Genomic DNA, 16,109 nt, shown 5'->3' with positions numbered 1-16,109 from the left:
TACCGTGAATACAAAGGCAAGAGAATCGACAAAATGAGACGTACCCTTAATGTTAATACGCTGGTGTGTTTGAAAGCGCTCCCTGTTGTAAGATACGTGCAGTACAAGAACTCTATTTGCCTATCAGTTTGGGGAAGTCGATCTTCTATTTAAAATCAATATCCATATTCCATTAAAGGAAAAATTCTTAGGCCAAAAGTAGTACGAAAAGTGAGTTATTAGTAAGACACAACAAATGCAGTACCACCTCCAAACTATAGAGGCGCTTAGTGTTAGAAACTGCCTGTTTGATATTGCTTGGCTTTGTTGGAATGGCCGAAAAAAACAAACTTCAAAGTACCTTATTTACATAGAACGTATAATATTTTTCGTGTATTATTCCTACTTGGTTTGCCTTGCATATATATGATATGCATACGACCATTCCATTAATCAGATCAAAGTAAACGCAAATACGGTTTGCTGGGAACGTCTGTCTGCTGTGGGTTGTTTTCGTCCGGCCGCAGTAAAGGAGTACGCATAGCCTCACATGGGAGGCTCAGTTTTCCGTACTTTCAATCAAATAGTAGCCGAAAACGCTTAGGTTTTATTTATTTTTTTTTTAAATATCGGCGTACTAGTCATCATGTTGAAGTCTAAAACCTTCGTTAAGAAAACGCGGGCCGGTCGGGTGATGAAAATAGTCCGCGAGCATTATTTGCGAGACGACATTTGGTGTGGAAGTGAGGCGTGCGATCAATGCCGTCAGGATTCCACGGTTCTGCAGAGAGAAGCGTGCATCGAGAGCAACTTGTGCACGTTTTCGCATTACCTCATCCCCGACACCAATGTGGTGTTACATCAGGTAAGACAACAAAAACACACAAATAACTGATGTACCAGGCTGTCAATCCAGCTTGTCAAGTAAATGTGGGAAGCGGAATATGTAAACATTTCCACACTTTTTCTCTCTGGTTCTGAAATGACATGGATTGTTGCGCGCATGATGCACAATTTTTTTTGTTGTTTCTTCCAACTAATGCACACTGTTGTGGTATCACACAGATTGATATTTTGGAGGACCCCGTGATTTGCAACGTGGTGATTCTTCAAACCGTTCTCCAAGAAGTACGCCACCGCAGCGCGCCAATCTACAAACGCCTCAAGGATCTCATCCATGAAGAGGAAAGACACTTCTACACATTTACCAATGAGCACCACAGGTAACAAAGCGCATCTCCACTACTCTCTTTTAGCTTCTCATATTGGACAGGATTGTTATTTTACTTTGATTCCTGCAGAGAGACATTTATCGAACGCGAACCGGGAGAGAGCGCCAACGACCGGAACGATCGAGCTATTCGTGTGGCGGCCAAGTGGTACACCGAGCACTTGGCAAAGCCAGATGAGCCCAAGGTGGTGCTCCTAACCAATGATGTCGCTAATAAGCAAAAGGCACAAGAGAGCGGTCTTTTGGTGTACAAATGTAAGCTTTTTTTTATTTTTTTATTGAACCGATTGGAAAATGATAAACTGTAGTAATAATTGCTTACTAAGCATCATTTGTTCCCACACTAGTTGAGGAGTACGTCAAAGGCCTGATAGCAAACCCCGAGCTTGTGGATCGCTTGGCGTTGTCAAATGATGAAAAGGTAAGCAGATAAGTTCTTCCTCGATATGGCAGGGTTTTTCTTTGGGCTGAGTTTTGGGGGCTAGACGCTTGAATTGTTGCTATCGTGACATTGCACCTCCAGAGCGACATCACCGGCAGTAGGGTGTTATTCCCCGAGCATTTCCCGCTGTCCAGGATCCAAGCTGGCATCAAAAGTGGCGCCTTCCACCAGGGAACCTTCAAGGCCAGCAGGGATAACTACCTTGAGGCCAAAGTTTTTATCCAAAACAACGAGGAAGACGGCACAGAGGTACGTCAAATTGAACTCTTAAGTCAAGACGCATATTCAGCACACAGTAAAATTATCACCCTATATCGCTTTGTGTTGAACTCTGTTTTTTTTTGCATACATCTGGCCAGGTTCTCATCCAGGGCCTTCAGAACCTCAACAGAGCTGTGCACCTAGATGTGGTGGCTGTGCAGCTGTTGCCGCGCAGTCAGTGGGTGGCGCCGTCTTCCATCATGCTGCAAGACGTGGGCTTGGCCAAAGATGACACCAACGAAGAAGAGGAAGAGGAGGATGCTGTGAGTTGCTGTTAATGGCAGTCTGTTTTTGAACCGCTGCTGCTTGATGATGGTCTCCCTGTTTGTGAGCAGTTGAAAAGTCCCAAAGGGGATGTTGGTAGAAAGCCCACCGGCAAGATCGTGGGGATCATCAAGAGGAACTGGAGGCCCTTCTGCGGCATGCTCAATGTCTCCCAAATCAAAGAGGTAACGTTCAGTAACGGCTGGGGACAGCTGTCAAATGAGGCACTCGTCAGGTTCTTTTGGTGGCCAATCATCCACACTCATGGTGTCTTGTTTTTCCCTTTAGTCGACACGGCACCTTTTCACGCCGGCCGACCGCTGCATTCCACGCATCCGCATCGAAACCCGCCAAGCGTCCACATTAGCAGGCCAGAGAATTATGGTGGCCATCGACGGCTGGCCCAAAGACTCCAGATATCCCAACGTGAGTTGCGGCTGTCTCCATTTACTTCCTCGGGGTCACGGATGTACTGTGTCGGTAAATTAAGATCGACATTTCCTTTTCATCAGGGCCATTTTGTCCGCACTTTGGGCATAGCGGGGGAAAAAGACACAGAAGAGGCAGTCCTGCTATTGGAACACGACATTCCCCATCAGGCTTTCTCTCAGGCTGTGCTCAGTTTTCTTCCCAAAATGCCATGGAGCATCAAACCGGAGGTAAATGACATCTCTGGAGAATATGTCTGGGAATTCAAATCAAATCAAAAAGGTGTGTCTCAATACTTTTGTGCTTCCAGGACATGGTGGGCAGGGAGGACCTGAGGAATCTGAACGTGTGCAGTGTGGATCCTCCCGGATGCACGGACATTGACGACGCGCTGCACTATATAGAGCTGGGCAACGGCAACTTTGAGGTAAGTGTCCCGTCCACAGGCTCCCATCCATGCGATGCACGTGTACGCTCCATCGAGTGTGTCGGCCATAGGTGGGAGTCCACATCGCCGACGTCAGTCATTTCATCAGACCCTGTAACGCTCTGGACAAAGAGGCCGCCAACCGAGGCACGACGGTTTACCTCTGTGGGAAGGTGAGCAGAACCCACACACTGAAGCATCATGAAGTTTTAGCTGGACAATTTACACGCGTGTGTCGTGTCCCACAGAGGATCGACATGGTTCCGGAGCTGCTGAGCTCCAATCTGTGTTCGCTACGTTCCAACGTGGATAGGTAAGGACACTTATTCGCTGTCTCTCCAAATATGTTGGACCAACTGACTCAAATCCGTTTTTGCTTGTTGCAAGGTTGGCTTTCTCGTCTATCTGGGAGATGAATCAAGAGGCTGAAATTCTGAAAACACGCTTCACGAAAAGTGTCATCAACTCCAAGGTCTGCCATGAAGTGATCACGGACACAAGCACGGCGTTGTGTAACTCTGTCTTGTGGCTCAATTCAGGCATCTTTGACCTACGCGGAGGCCCAGATGAGAATAGACGATACGGGCAAAAATGACAATATCACCAAAAGTCTGCGAGGCCTCAACAAGCTCGCCAAGATCCTCAAGAAGCGCAGAATCGAGAAAGGGTGAGGTGGGCTTGCAAAGTGGGATGACGTGTCATTTGTAGTTAATGACAAAAGAGTACATGTTCTCCTTCAGGGCACTGACGCTGTCCAACGTGGAGGTCCGCTTTCACATGGACAGCGAAACCCACGACCCCGTCGAGCTTCAGACCAAAGAGCTCAAGTAAATACTTCCAAAACCGGCATTCTGACAAATTCTCTTTTAGGTCCACATAGAAATGACCTTGATTACCAATTGGCAGGGAGACCAACTACATGGTGGAGGAGTTCATGTTGCTGGCCAACATTTCAGTCGCCCAAAAGATCTACGACGAATTTGCTGAGTGCGCCTTGCTGAGGAAACATCCGGCACCTCCGCCCTCCAACTATGACATTCTCATGAAAGCAGCAAAGTCCCAGGTGGGTCAAACAAAACCTGGCAATTGAACAGGAGCATGTTGACTTTTAGAGATGTATCACATCAATTTAAGTAATATGATGGATACATTTTTTATGTATGAATTTGATTTTCATTATTTTTTTTAGGGGTAGTATTATTGCAGGATATGAAAAGAATGGATGAACAGCCTCCTAGAACAAATTGTGTTCAGGTTGCCAGGGTGTACTCAACTTGCATTAACATTCCCATGTTTTTCACCACATGATTTAGAATGTGCTGCTCCGTACGGATTCGGCGAAGACGCTGGCCGACTCGCTGGAAGCGGCCAAAGTGGACGGCTTTGGGTACTTCAACACGTTGCTGCGCATCCTGGCCACTCGCTGCATGATGCAGGCCATCTATTTCTGCTCGGGCATGGACAGCGACTTCCACCACTATGGTCTGGCCACGCCTATTTACACGCACTTCACGTCGCCCATTAGAAGGTACGTCTCGCTCTGAATTGCATGGGCAGACATTTGTGATTGACTCGCCAACCTGAATTGAAAACGAGACCAAAAAATATTTTCCTATCAAGTCTAATTAAAAAAAAAAAAAAAGGTTCACTTGAACCTGTTCCTGACTCAATGCCAACATTACCTGCGCAGGTACGCTGACATCATCGTGCACCGCCTTCTAGCCGTGGCAATCGGAGCAGATAGCACCTACCCAGATCTGACGGACAAACACAAACTATCGGCGCTGTGCAACAACCTCAACTACAGACACAAAATGTCCCAGTATGCTCAGAGGGCGTCTGTGGCCTTCCACACGCAGGTAAACAGACTACCTTAAATATGTCGATTATGAAAATAAAGTCTCGTAAAGTAGTGATTATAACGTTCAGTTGTGTTCTCTTTCCAGCTGTTCTTTAAGACCCGAGGAATCCTGAGCGAGGAAGGATTTGTCCTATTCGTGAGGAAGAACGCCATCATCGTCCTTATCCCAAAGTTTGGGCTGGAGGGGACGGTCTTCTTCGACGGGAAGGACAAGTGTGGCCTCAACCTCGTATTTGATGAGGAGGTAATAAAAACGCAATGCGTGTTACGAGCTTCTGCTGCTTAACTGCATTTTGTATTCAGTTTCCGTCTCTGACCGTGGAGCAGCACACCTTCCGTATATTTGACCGGGTGAAGGTCACCATCAGCCTGGATGACTCCAATATTCAGCACCAGAAGATACGCATGGCCTTGATTGAGCCTGTGGTAAGAACTGACCAATCCATTTGAAAACAAGAAGATAGGTCCAGTCATTTTTAGATTAGGTTAAAATGACTTAAGTTGTTTATCATAATCCTAAAATAATCTATTCTTTTTAGAACATGGTTCTGGAAAAATTTCATTTTCTGAAAAAAAATAAATAAAGTGATTTATAGAATAGAATATAACATAGGAAAATCTGAAAAAAATGATCATTTTGCTGTGGTCTCTTTTTTTATTTTTTATTTAAATTATCTTCCGCTCCATTTCATCTTCAGATTCCGGGTGTGAGTGTTTCAGCCACGGATGTTGGAACGCCAAACAAGAAGCCCAAATTGGACCGTTGAACCAGTATCAAACTGCAGATTCTTTGGACAATTTAATAAATCTGCGAGACAAACAAGGTATTTTTTCTTTTGTTAATAAGTGGATTTTTTAAGAAATGGATTTTGTACAGCCTTAAGTGGTCTCTAAATTGTCTTTTTTTTAGTATAAAGAATGGAAATAATGAATTTTCCTGAGGCAGTCTGCTTCATTCTCTATGGCTTTATTGTAAGTTATTTTAACAAATACAGTAAACATTTTATGACTTCACAAGATGTATGTAGCACCTTTCAGGTGACCTGAGGACGCTGAATAACTCATAAGGTTAATCAAAATTAAAAACCTTATCTAAGAAAGAGCATGTGTGTGGTATATTTATTTAAATGTATGATGAGCTGAAGACTTGGTACTTAAGGATTTATTATAATGCCCAGGAAACAGCATGATGGCATTCATTGTAAACCTTTTCAGTCAGTCATTCACACTGCGTCACAGAATTAATTGCAAACCACTGACAGACATGGGATTGCCATATCCAGTAAAGTGACAAGTGTTGTTCAGCCATAAATGTTTGTTCAGGAATTTAGGAAGCAAAAACATGCAGCATCACAAATAATCAATTACGACCAAGCAAGTCAGTTTATCATTAGTGGCATACTTAAGAAAAAAAATTCACCTGTATTTGACTAAAAAGTTTCCTCAAAAACATCCAGTCTTCCTGATTGTATCAGCACGTAATAAAATTGCAGCCTCCTTCTTCTTATCCATTGATATGCCAGCGCCTCTTTTGATGTCTCCAATAAAAATGTGGAGAATGACTGTACAGATTAAAAAAAAAAAAAAGCTGCAAGAAGTGGGTTGTCCCTTTTGATGTGTGAAACAGTTCAGTGATGAGGATACCACACCTAGAAAAAGACAAAGTCAACAAGTGTGTAAAGAATTTAAATTAGTTACAAAATGACTGCAGGGAATAAATTACAGAAAAGCCGACCATTCATAAGAAAGTCCATTATTTAATACTCACAGGCACATATTCGCATAAGGCGCAGAATACAACCCCCGGCCCAAAAGATGGCTTAAAACCAGTGTATACCAATTTGTTGGTCTATGAGAGTAGTGTGTGAGAGCAGTAGCGTGTGTGAGAGCAGTCCCAGTGGTACTGCTACCTTGACATTTGAAGTTTTGGTGAGATGCGAGGTGTCTTCGTTGAGGTAAGCGGCGAAGGACTCTTTGCCCTGATAGTCCGAGCCGAGGCCGTCAATCAGACTGCCCGTTGCTGTTGAGGTCGTTTGATACCCGCTGTCCACCTACACAAGGTCACAGGTGACACCCAGGTTGGAAAATGTATTAAAATCAAATTTCATACTTGTGTAGGGAACCCACACAGTACTCCACTCTGCTTGTTAGAAGAAAAAAAAAAGAGGGAGGGTGGTTAATAAAAAAAAAAATCAAAATACAAACCTGCATACTGGAATCAAAGCGTATGCTGCTGCGTTCTGTCAAAAGAGAGAAACACATCTGAGAGCTTTCCGTGGCCGACACATTGCCCATTCGAGAGCTGGTCAGGCGTCTGGAGAGGTCCTCGTCTCCCTCCTCATCTTCTAGTTTCCCCTCTATCCTTGAATCTTGCTCGTTCTCCATCTTCACCGTGTCCATAAAGCCCAAGCTCACTCGAGCCAGAGGGGAAACTCCATCAGAATCCATCGAGAGTTCGCATGGCAGGTCCTCCGCCTCCTGGACGTCTGGAAGCTTGGGGTTGAGGATCGCGGCGATGGGAGGCGGGGTGGTGCAGGTACGGAATCGGGGCCTGTGATTGGCCCGAGGGTGACGCTGGTGAGAGCAGCTGCGGATGGGAGAGCAGCCCTCCACGTCTGGACTCATGGTGAGTGAGGGGACGTTCGCGTCCAAGGGGAGGCCGTGGGGAGTCAAACTGCTTGGTCGCTTCCACTCAGCTGAGGAGAATCACACACACACAAAAAAGTGTGGTGGGTGACATTTTGTGTGAAAGAGCCAAATTAGATGTTTTTATTTTACTGTTCGGATAGAATTGCAAAATATTTCCAGTCATGTTGTCACTTTCCTTTTAGTGAAAATGTTTTGTGCTATAAGAAAATTAATAAATAGTTCTCGTGAGGATAGGTGGTCGGGTGAAGTCGGGTATCAAACCTGGGCCTGTGGGTGTGCGCAGGGCATGAGCATTGATGGGTGAAACGGAAGGAGACGCCATGTCGGCGGGCGATGAACGATCGGGGAAGAGCGGGCTGAAGCTGCTGCAGTCCCTCAAGCAGCTAGTTTGGATGGGACTTGATGAGAACTGGCCCTGCAGAACAGACATTGATTTTTTTTTTTTTTAGGTCAATGGCACATTACAATTAGAACCATACAATTAATTGTATTTGAAGCTGGCTTGTAACATACCAAAAACAAAACAAAAAAAATTGACCAATGGAGGACTCACTGTGGACGGCGTTGGAGCGGCCACACCGCACGATAAAGGGGAGGAAAACATGGCAGCTTGTCCCACAAAATCTTCCCCATGGATCAAGGGCCTCTCTTGCCGAGAATGACTTCTCTCCGGGCTCGGTGGATTGGAGCTGTCGGAGCCACTGTAGCTGGTTTGGCCATCCAGGAAAAGTTTGCGTCTCAAAGATGATTGGCTGAGGCTCTCCGGAGAGCCGTCGCTCGCAGCTTCCTCGTTGCGGTAATAGTCTCCTGGGAGATGAGCACCGTGACGTGACAGCGGAATCACCCACCACCCAGACTTAATCTGTTGTCGGCTTACCTAGAAGTCTCTCCAAATCAAAGGCCACCGGTAACGAGAGGCTCGTCTGACAGGCCACTGCGACACAAACTTCAAAAGTTAATTAATGGTGAAAAGAAAAGACAAGTTCCTATCCTAAAAAGTACTGACCTGATTTTTTTTCTTGCTCCTCTATCATCGGAGAGAGAGACCCTGAGGATGCAAAACAATTTGCTATAATAAAACTTTTTTTTTTTTTTTTTTTTAATGGAGATAATGCTAAGTAAGCAATACGGGGAAGAAGCATACAGGTCTTTGACATGTGAGGGGTTCTTCGGGAGTCTGATGTAGACCATGGCGAAGGCACAATTGTTTCCTTGGTAAAAAACTGCATCAGAGTACAAAATATTACATCTATTGACAATTTCGACTCTATTTTGACAACATTGATGAAATGTTTCAAAAGTCTTTTGTTGCACCACAACATACCTGCTCAATAGCTTTCTGACGCTTTTCTTCAATGTCGGAGTCCATCCTTGAGATTCCAAGAAGAAAAGTATATTTTTAGGCCAACTCATTACTCTACCCGAAGAAATGTCATACATTTGGGTTTCAGCTTTTTATTTGATTTAGCTACCTTGTCTGACTGAGGTAAAATGACTGCCGCTGGATCTCCTCTTGATCTATGTGCACTGGAAGAAGACTGGCCATATCCTCGATTGACCAATTGAACCCAGAGGGAGCCTGAGCAAAAGTGGGGTGACAAACCGATCTACAACAGCATTTAATATTAAACGTCGGCACAGTGAATAAATGTGACTTACAGCTTGTGATAACTTGAAAACAGATGGACTGGGAACGAGGGGCTTGTGGAGGTCGTGGTAGTCATTGGGACTATCAAATGGATTTCTTACTGAGGGTCTCCCTGGTGTTTCTGGGGTGATCTGGGGCTCCGGGTGGTCCGACATCTTTGATAGCAACAATAGAGACAACCAAAACGAAGCAAGAAAGTATACTTTTGAATCAGAGTATGTAAGTGTGCCATGAAAGAACGACATGTCTCTTCTTTGGTACAAAAAAAAAAAAAAAAGAGTCACTGAATTCACAACAAATAATGTATCTTTTTCCATCGATCGTAAATGACACCATGGACAATCAAATGCAATGCGCTTCAATTACCATTACACATCATCACTATATTAATATTAGACGCCTTTTGATGGCATGCCGTGATATATTTGTGATATAAAAATTCGATTTTAATCAATAAAGTTGAGGTGGAAAGTGTCCTCGAAGACGACATCTGGTTTACACCTTTCCTTAGTTTTCTTTTTCCGTTCGGGAAATTACTTTTTGTTTAACGTGATTTTATTTTATAGCTAAAACGATATGACAGATCGAGTACAAGTGATACTTACATCATCAAATGATCAGCTACCAGAACCACCACAGAACTAAGGAAGGGTCTATCGAATTCGTGAAGCGTTTTTGGCCGCAATTTCAATTTTGTTCTCGTAACCTGCCGGCGAATAGAAACGTTCCAGGAAGTCCGAAACAACCAATCAGTGTTTTCTGTCGTCATATCCGGTTCCCCCTTCTCAACGCTAACTCCAGCAGGCTAAATATCGGTAGCGAGTTTATAGTTTTGTCATCTATTTTAAAGAGAAAGTTTTGTTTTATAATCTTCGTAAAATGATCGAAAAATGTTCAAATCATTTATACTCGTTTGTTTGAATTGTTGATATTTTCTTTTGGAGTCTGTTTCGTACTTCGGTAGCTTCCTGCTAGCAAGTTGGGCTAACTGTTCATTCAGGACCATGGCAAGTGCATCCAGTGCAAACCTGAATGCTGTCCGGGAGACTATGGACGGTAATAGTGACATATCTCCAACATCTTTGTGTTTTCCGATTGCTTGTTTTGCTGGATTTATCATGTCGGTTTTCCTCGTATCTTTTTTTCCACCAGTTTTACTTGAGATCTCCAGGCTGCTCAACACTGGCCTGGATATGGAGTCACTCTCCATCTGCGTGAGATTGTGTGAGCAGGGCATCAATCCAGAAGCTTTGTCTTCGGTCATCAAGGAGCTGAGGAAAGCCTCAGAGACCCTCAAGGTGCACAGGCTTGTTGATGACATGAGCGCTCATGTGTTTTGTAACACCCATGTACTTAAATTATCTGTACCATTTGTCCTCACGGGGATTGCGGGCGTGCTGAGTCCCAGCAGTCATCGAGCAGTAGGCGGGGGACACCCTGAACCGTTTGCCAGCCAATCGCAGGGCACACAGAGATGAACAACCATCTACACTCACACCTATGGTCAATTTGGGATGCTTAATCGGTCTATCAAGCATTTTTGGGGGGGACAGTGGAAGGAAACTGGAGGCTCTGTGGAAAACCAATGCAGGCACGGGGAGAACATGCAAACTCCACACAGGGAGGGCCGGAGGTGAAATCGAATCCGCACCCTCCTAACTGTGAGGCGAATGTGCTAACGAGTGTGTCACCTGTGTGGCCCTGTATCTAATTGAGGTCTTAATTAGTTAGATTAAATTAGGTAAACTGAACAATGTGTCACAGTGGTGATCTAACATTCTCTATTTTGTGTTACAGGCTCCTGAAAACTGCACAAACTAAAGATGGAACTCACTTTGGTGTCCTAACTGGAATGCATTCGTTTCTTGTCCGTCTACCATTGAAACTCCAGCCATTTTATCCTCTCTCGTCCCTCCTGTCCCATCCTGCCCTTGGTTGCAGATGTCAATCAAGGTGAACCCCTTAAAAATAGCACTATCAACTAGTTATGAATTGCAAACGAACATTTTCCATCTATGAAAAAAACTTTTTTTTTGTGATGTTTACTTTTGAATGTTACAAAAGTGTCTTTTTTTTTCATGTATAGCCATATTTCGCGGACGTTCACATTGTGTATAAATGTCTAAATTAAAATGCAACACAGTCAATGACCACTAAGCGGTGCTGTGACACCCTTCTTCCAATCTTTTGAGGTTCAGTATGTGCAAGAGATTGATCATTCAGACGTCTGTTTGTTTACAAATCATATTTTCAGTATTGCGCAAGATTAAGATTGCAGAGTTTTAGTTTTCATTCTGTAACATCAATAACTAGATGCCTTCTTTTTGTGTTACCAAAAAACAGGTAAAGATATTTTAAAGTTCAGTGCAAAGCGCCTGATGCCGAATCCATCCCGTAAAACATTGTGGTACCCGCTACTGTTGTGATGATTGGGCAAAAATAAACTAGCAATTTGATACATGTCTGGCTCCATTTCGCCGACCCTGCAAAAAGCAATCAAATACAAATTGGACATTCTTTTTCTAGTGTACCTGCTCAGAAATGCAGGCTAGTCATGCAACTGGGAATTTCTAATTGCGGCTGAATATAGCCTCTTGTAAAGCCTTTTACCGACGAGGGTCCATTGGAATTTTTATTGAGTGCTGAGAGAGGGTCACACTAAAACATATGGATGAAGTGTGTGTATGTGTATATATATATATATATGTGTGTGTGTTTATATATATATATATATATATATATATATATCATTTTAATGACTTTGTGACAGTTGCTGTCTGAGGCTGACGTGAGGTATCCACCCACTGGTGTACAAGTAGCAGAATCAATACCATAGCCATATCATTAGCTATCAGTTACACATATACTGCTCATCTGGCTGAATTTGAGCATTTTCCCACTTAATGTTCAAATTCACACCCAGCATCTCTTCTGGGGCTGCAAATTCCTGATACCAATGCTGATAATGCACAAGTAGACAAGAAAAAAACACTTTCACATTGAATTTTTTATATATATTTGTTAATAGGTAAAGCTACCATGTTAAAAACTTAGGGTTGTTTTGTACAAAAAAAAAAAATATTTTGAACAAAACAATCCAGGTCAGTCCAATTTGTAACCCAAATTGGGTTCTTTTAAACCCAATCTTTTTAAGGGTGTATATTGGCAAAACCTCCAGATCTATGGCGAAAGTGATGGCCCTTACATCACGTACGCAAAGCGCTCAGTGCATTGTTATCTTTTCTCCACTGTCTGCAAAACAGCTCGATTCATCTTCCAGGAAAAAAAAATGCTGAAAGCACACAAGTTTCCTCCACAGGCCAATATGGAGGAGGCTTGATACAAGCGCTCATCTGCGAGGGCTTGTATCACGGCCTCATTGTGCTTGGGGGGTGTGGTGGGGGGGTCCCAACTTTATTTGCTACTGCTGCTTTAAGATGTCTACAAATGAGGGTTCCCCCACTCCTACTCTTCCCACCCTTAAGCCATCTGATAATAACACCCCTCAGAGGAAGTCAGCGTGTGAGCGCACGGGTGTCGACGTAAGCATTTTTTGCTCCAACTGACAGGCCGGCAGTTCGAACCTGCCGTGCTGCACCTTTTTTTTTTATCTGCTAACACACTCTTCTTCGTGTTCCACAAAAGGCGAATCATGTTTGACTCATATGGGGCAGGGCTACTTCTACTGTTCGATAAAAGGCGCTCTATTTTTTGCACACAGCAAAACAAAAAGAATCAACCACCCCTTGGTTTGAGTGAAGCGTACAGATGTGACCAGCCAAAGTTCTCAACACCGAGTAGGGGGGTGCAGATAGAGAACGGCCCACAGTGTGAATCCTTTTCTTTCTTTTTTTTTTCCACAAAGCAAAACAGTTGCTTGATTGGCGAGTGTGGGCGTGGGAGTCTTCCGTGTTTGATGTGTTCCTCCTGATCCCCTCCAGACACTTTGATCTGGCGTAAAACAAAAATATTCCCAAATCCCACAGTCCTGACTGGGTAGATTAGCGGCCATATATGCATAAACATCTAAAGTGTGTGTGTGTGTGTGTGTGGGGGGGGGTGCTCAAGTAGGGCAGTGGTCAGGTCACATGACTTTGGCAACTTCAAGCCAGCCCTCACAACCAAAACTTCTAAAGGTGTTTATGTTTGTATGTCTGATAATTACCTGCCGTTATTAATTTTTTCTAAATAAACGAGGGCATTCTCATTTAAAAGCGCAGGACCCTCGCCGTGCCGCGATGCTCCTGGTGTGGGAAAAGGATGCTGCAAGAAATAATGAGACTGATTAGTGGCTCCTTGTATGCAAAAAGCCAAATTATGGACAGTGCGTCGAGGTGGAAAAACAACTACTGTTGTTTGTGATCAACTTCCGAGTGAGAAATGAAAGTGGCAAGCTGACCGATTTCTAATATAATAACAAGAATCATAATGTAGCCTTTGTATGATGTTGTTTTGATGAAGTTGAAGTCCACTTTTGGTGCTCATTACATGATTAATTAAAAAGGGAGACTTTCTACATGTTTGATGCACTTTTGCATTTGCATGTGTACGCTTATCTTCTTTATGTCTTCACTCTAATGGCTTTGTGAATCATTCCTCTTTTCAGTTTTCAATTGGGATTCAAAAATCAAAGTCACAAAGCTACTCACTGTTTTGTCATTTGTTTTTAAATCCAGCAACACCGCTGAATGGTACACATTTTTTCACAGTTCAAGTTTTCGCTCAGAATGAAAATAACCAACCACTGGACTAAATTTTATTCTTGTTTGCCGGACCCGAAGCTTTGCTAATGAGAATTACTAAAGCTACGTTAGCTTGCTAGTCACCACAATCAATCATATTATCACGTATAGTTTGCAGCAGTGATTTTCAACGCTAACAGTACACAGACTCCCTCTAGTGGTACACAAAAGAATCATCGCCCAACTACAGTTCAGTTGTAGTTAACTTTTTCAGTAGTCTTTCAATACGGTCATATTTATTATTTAAGAATTGCTTGTATAAACTTTTATTTAGGTAAAAACTTTGTTATTGTTATGTTCAATACAGTTCAGTTGAACAGTATTTTTTTATTCATAAAGATGTTTGTGCACGCCTAGCCAGACATGCAACATGCAGAAAGGGGGGACTTGGATAATTGATTTTTTTTCACATTTGCGTATCAATGCCTAATCTGAGCGCCTCGTGTTTGCCCTCGAAGGAGTTGTGTGACCTTGTTCCGGCTTGCCCCGATATACCACCCTTGATTAAATACGGGACACACTTCCACACGTTTAATATTAAACTATTTAGCTCCCAATTAAATTCACGGCGAGGAAATTGGATCATAAACTCTTTTAAGGATCGTTAGCAGCCATTAGACGGGATAATGGCGTGGCAATCAAAATCTGCTGGAAAAAAAATAAAACAACTTCCAAAGTCTTTTGGTGACTTTGTTGTTTTTGGATCTTTTCCAAGCTGATTAATGTCGGATTGATTGATTTACAGTTGTAATTAGCCATCTTCTGCTCAGACGCATAGTAATCATATATTTGCCTGATTGTTTGAAACTATTAATTGCTTTCATTAACACAATCACTTAATTGAATAACAATTAGCATCCTGGGCTGCCCCCCCCCCCCCCCCCCCCTTCGTGTTATCCTCCGCAATGATAATGAAAGCAGCTATTTTATCAGATTGCAATTTGGAGTGTTGGACTACATAATGACAAGTATGATATTGGGCTTGTTAGTTTATTCGAGGGGGGCTCACTGAGGCGTTGAGATGGCATTGAACGCTTTGTGTTTAACAGGTAGGCACCATATGCTGCCGTAATCAGCCGGCGGAATCACATTTGGCTGTAAAATTGTCTTCTAATAAAAGCGGCTAGTAAAACAACACGGCCTAATTCAATTTTGGTTCGGGCTCAAAGTGAACAGCTGCCCGTGTTTGTTGGATTGTTGAATGTTCTCGCAAACGCGGTTAGTGGACAATGACAAAGTTTTTACACTTTAGCCTTCACACACCAGCATCGTGGAGTTGGAAGTAGAGTAACATTTGGCTTGAAATTAAAGGGGAGGTCAACCCTAAAATGTTCTTGACGTTAACTTATATGCACCCCAACGTGGCGTTCTGATTAACATTTGGGTTTGTGGAATTTGAATTAAGCAGCAAAAATTAACCTGTTTTTAACCCTCAGGGGGCGGCCATTTTGTCACTTGCTTTTGGCTGAAGATGTTGCTCAGGTCTCAGGTCACAGCCAATCAGAATTTAGCGAATGTCAAATGACCAAACTCAGAAAAAAGGTGAGCCATGATTGGTCGAATGGATGGATGATAGATGGATCCAGAAGGGAAACTTGTGAAGGCAGCAATGCTTTGCATGAACATGGACACATCCAACATGGACACATCCATTGTGTTGGCATATAAAGGCAAAAGCAAAAAAAAAAAACCCAACTCTGTCATTGTCCAAATACAAGTGGACTGAACTGTATGTATATTATTATATTTTTTAAATCTCACTGGAGACGGCGTTTTCATCAAGTTTTCTGGCAGAAAATAAAGACAGGGGGTGGACGAGCTGTCCAGTCCACTTTAGAGAAGACAAGAGCAGGCACATTGTAGTGACAGCTCGCATTGTGTGCGTGTGTGTGTGTGCGATTGCGTGTAAAAGAGACAGAGACGGTGGACAAGGCAAAGAATGTGTGTGTTGGTATAGCAAAACAGAAAAATGGAGAGAATGTGTGCGTGTGTGTGTGCGCGCATGTGTGTGTGTGTGTGTGTTTGGGTGACAGCTTGTATTCTTGGTGATTAATGATGTGCCGTGTGACTTGATAAGTGCTTCGGAGGACCGACGCTTGTTTCAATTAGACCTTGTGAAGGTCGCGACGCTGTGCCGGCCTCTCATTATCATATCCATAATCAATCCACATTATCA

General features: G+C 43.3%; 3 protein-coding genes across 4 annotated transcripts; 2 read left to right on the top strand and 1 right to left on the bottom strand.

The window, feature by feature from the left end:
- The first annotated feature begins 292 nt into the window (after positions 1–292).
- dis3 (DIS3 exosome endoribonuclease and 3'-5' exoribonuclease) lies at positions 293–5,994 on the top strand. The gene is made up of 21 exons (XM_049735500.1): positions 293–844; positions 1,045–1,202; positions 1,281–1,465; positions 1,558–1,631; positions 1,734–1,901; positions 2,012–2,176; positions 2,249–2,362; positions 2,466–2,603; positions 2,690–2,836; positions 2,917–3,033; positions 3,105–3,206; positions 3,282–3,346; positions 3,421–3,505; positions 3,573–3,700; positions 3,774–3,860; positions 3,940–4,096; positions 4,347–4,561; positions 4,724–4,892; positions 4,980–5,138; positions 5,198–5,320; positions 5,593–5,994. The coding sequence occupies exons 1-21, from the start codon at positions 626–628 to the stop codon at positions 5,659–5,661; spliced, it is 2,844 nt and encodes a 947-aa protein (XP_049591457.1). The 5' UTR covers positions 293–625; the 3' UTR covers positions 5,662–5,994.
- Positions 5,846–9,945, bottom strand: bora (bora aurora kinase A activator). 2 transcript variants are annotated; one of them, XM_049735505.1, is made up of 12 exons: positions 9,797–9,945; positions 9,203–9,346; positions 9,016–9,122; positions 8,868–8,913; positions 8,688–8,766; positions 8,550–8,591; positions 8,421–8,477; positions 8,097–8,350; positions 7,805–7,958; positions 7,100–7,590; positions 6,805–6,945; positions 5,846–6,543 (listed from the first exon to the last, which is right to left on the bottom strand). In XM_049735505.1, the coding sequence occupies exons 2-12, from the start codon at positions 9,344–9,346 to the stop codon at positions 6,523–6,525; spliced, it is 1,536 nt and encodes a 511-aa protein (XP_049591462.1). In that variant the 5' UTR covers positions 9,797–9,945; the 3' UTR covers positions 5,846–6,522. The 2 variants fall into 2 exon arrangements, with proteins under 2 accessions (XP_049591462.1, XP_049591460.1); XM_049735503.1 differs by having other exon boundaries at positions 5,846–6,456.
- Positions 9,946–9,947: 2 nt separating this feature from the next.
- Positions 9,948–11,647, top strand: mzt1 (mitotic spindle organizing protein 1). The gene is made up of 3 exons (XM_049735508.2): positions 9,948–10,247; positions 10,344–10,489; positions 10,989–11,647. The coding sequence occupies exons 1-3, from the start codon at positions 10,196–10,198 to the stop codon at positions 11,010–11,012; spliced, it is 222 nt and encodes a 73-aa protein (XP_049591465.1). The 5' UTR covers positions 9,948–10,195; the 3' UTR covers positions 11,013–11,647.
- The last annotated feature ends 4,462 nt before the right edge of the window (positions 11,648–16,109 follow it).

The sequence above is a fragment of the Syngnathus scovelli genome, chromosome 12, assembly GCF_024217435.2.
Source record: "Syngnathus scovelli strain Florida chromosome 12, RoL_Ssco_1.2, whole genome shotgun sequence".
NCBI lineage: Eukaryota > Metazoa > Chordata > Actinopteri > Syngnathiformes > Syngnathidae > Syngnathus > Syngnathus scovelli.
This window is presented reverse-complemented; position numbering and strand designations above follow the sequence as displayed.

Excerpts from the sequence above, each read along its gene's own strand:
- dis3 (XM_049735500.1), top strand. The coding sequence starts at position 626 with ATGTTGAAGTCTAAAACCTTCGTTAAGAAAACGCGGGCCGGTCGGGTG. Across the intron at positions 2,837-2,916 it reads CATGGAGCATCAAACCGGAG|GACATGGTGGGCAGGGAGGA; the intron begins GTAAATGACATC and ends TTGTGCTTCCAG. Across the intron at positions 3,347-3,420 it reads CTACGTTCCAACGTGGATAG|GTTGGCTTTCTCGTCTATCT; the intron begins GTAAGGACACTT and ends GCTTGTTGCAAG.
- mzt1 (XM_049735508.2), top strand. The coding sequence starts at position 10,196 with ATGGCAAGTGCATCCAGTGCAAACCTGAATGCTGTCCGGGAGACTATG. Across the intron at positions 10,248-10,343 it reads TGTCCGGGAGACTATGGACG|TTTTACTTGAGATCTCCAGG; the intron begins GTAATAGTGACA and ends TTTTTCCACCAG. Across the intron at positions 10,490-10,988 it reads AAGCCTCAGAGACCCTCAAG|GCTCCTGAAAACTGCACAAA; the intron begins GTGCACAGGCTT and ends TTTGTGTTACAG.
- bora (XM_049735503.1), bottom strand. The coding sequence starts at position 9,346 with ATGTCGGACCACCCGGAGCCCCAGATCACCCCAGAAACACCAGGGAGA. Across the intron at positions 8,478-8,549 it reads GGAGCAAGAAAAAAAATCAG|TGGCCTGTCAGACGAGCCTC; the intron begins GTCAGTACTTTT and ends TTTGTGTCGCAG. Across the intron at positions 6,946-7,099 it reads GCTTTGATTCCAGTATGCAG|GTGGACAGCGGGTATCAAAC; the intron begins GTTTGTATTTTG and ends GACCTTGTGTAG.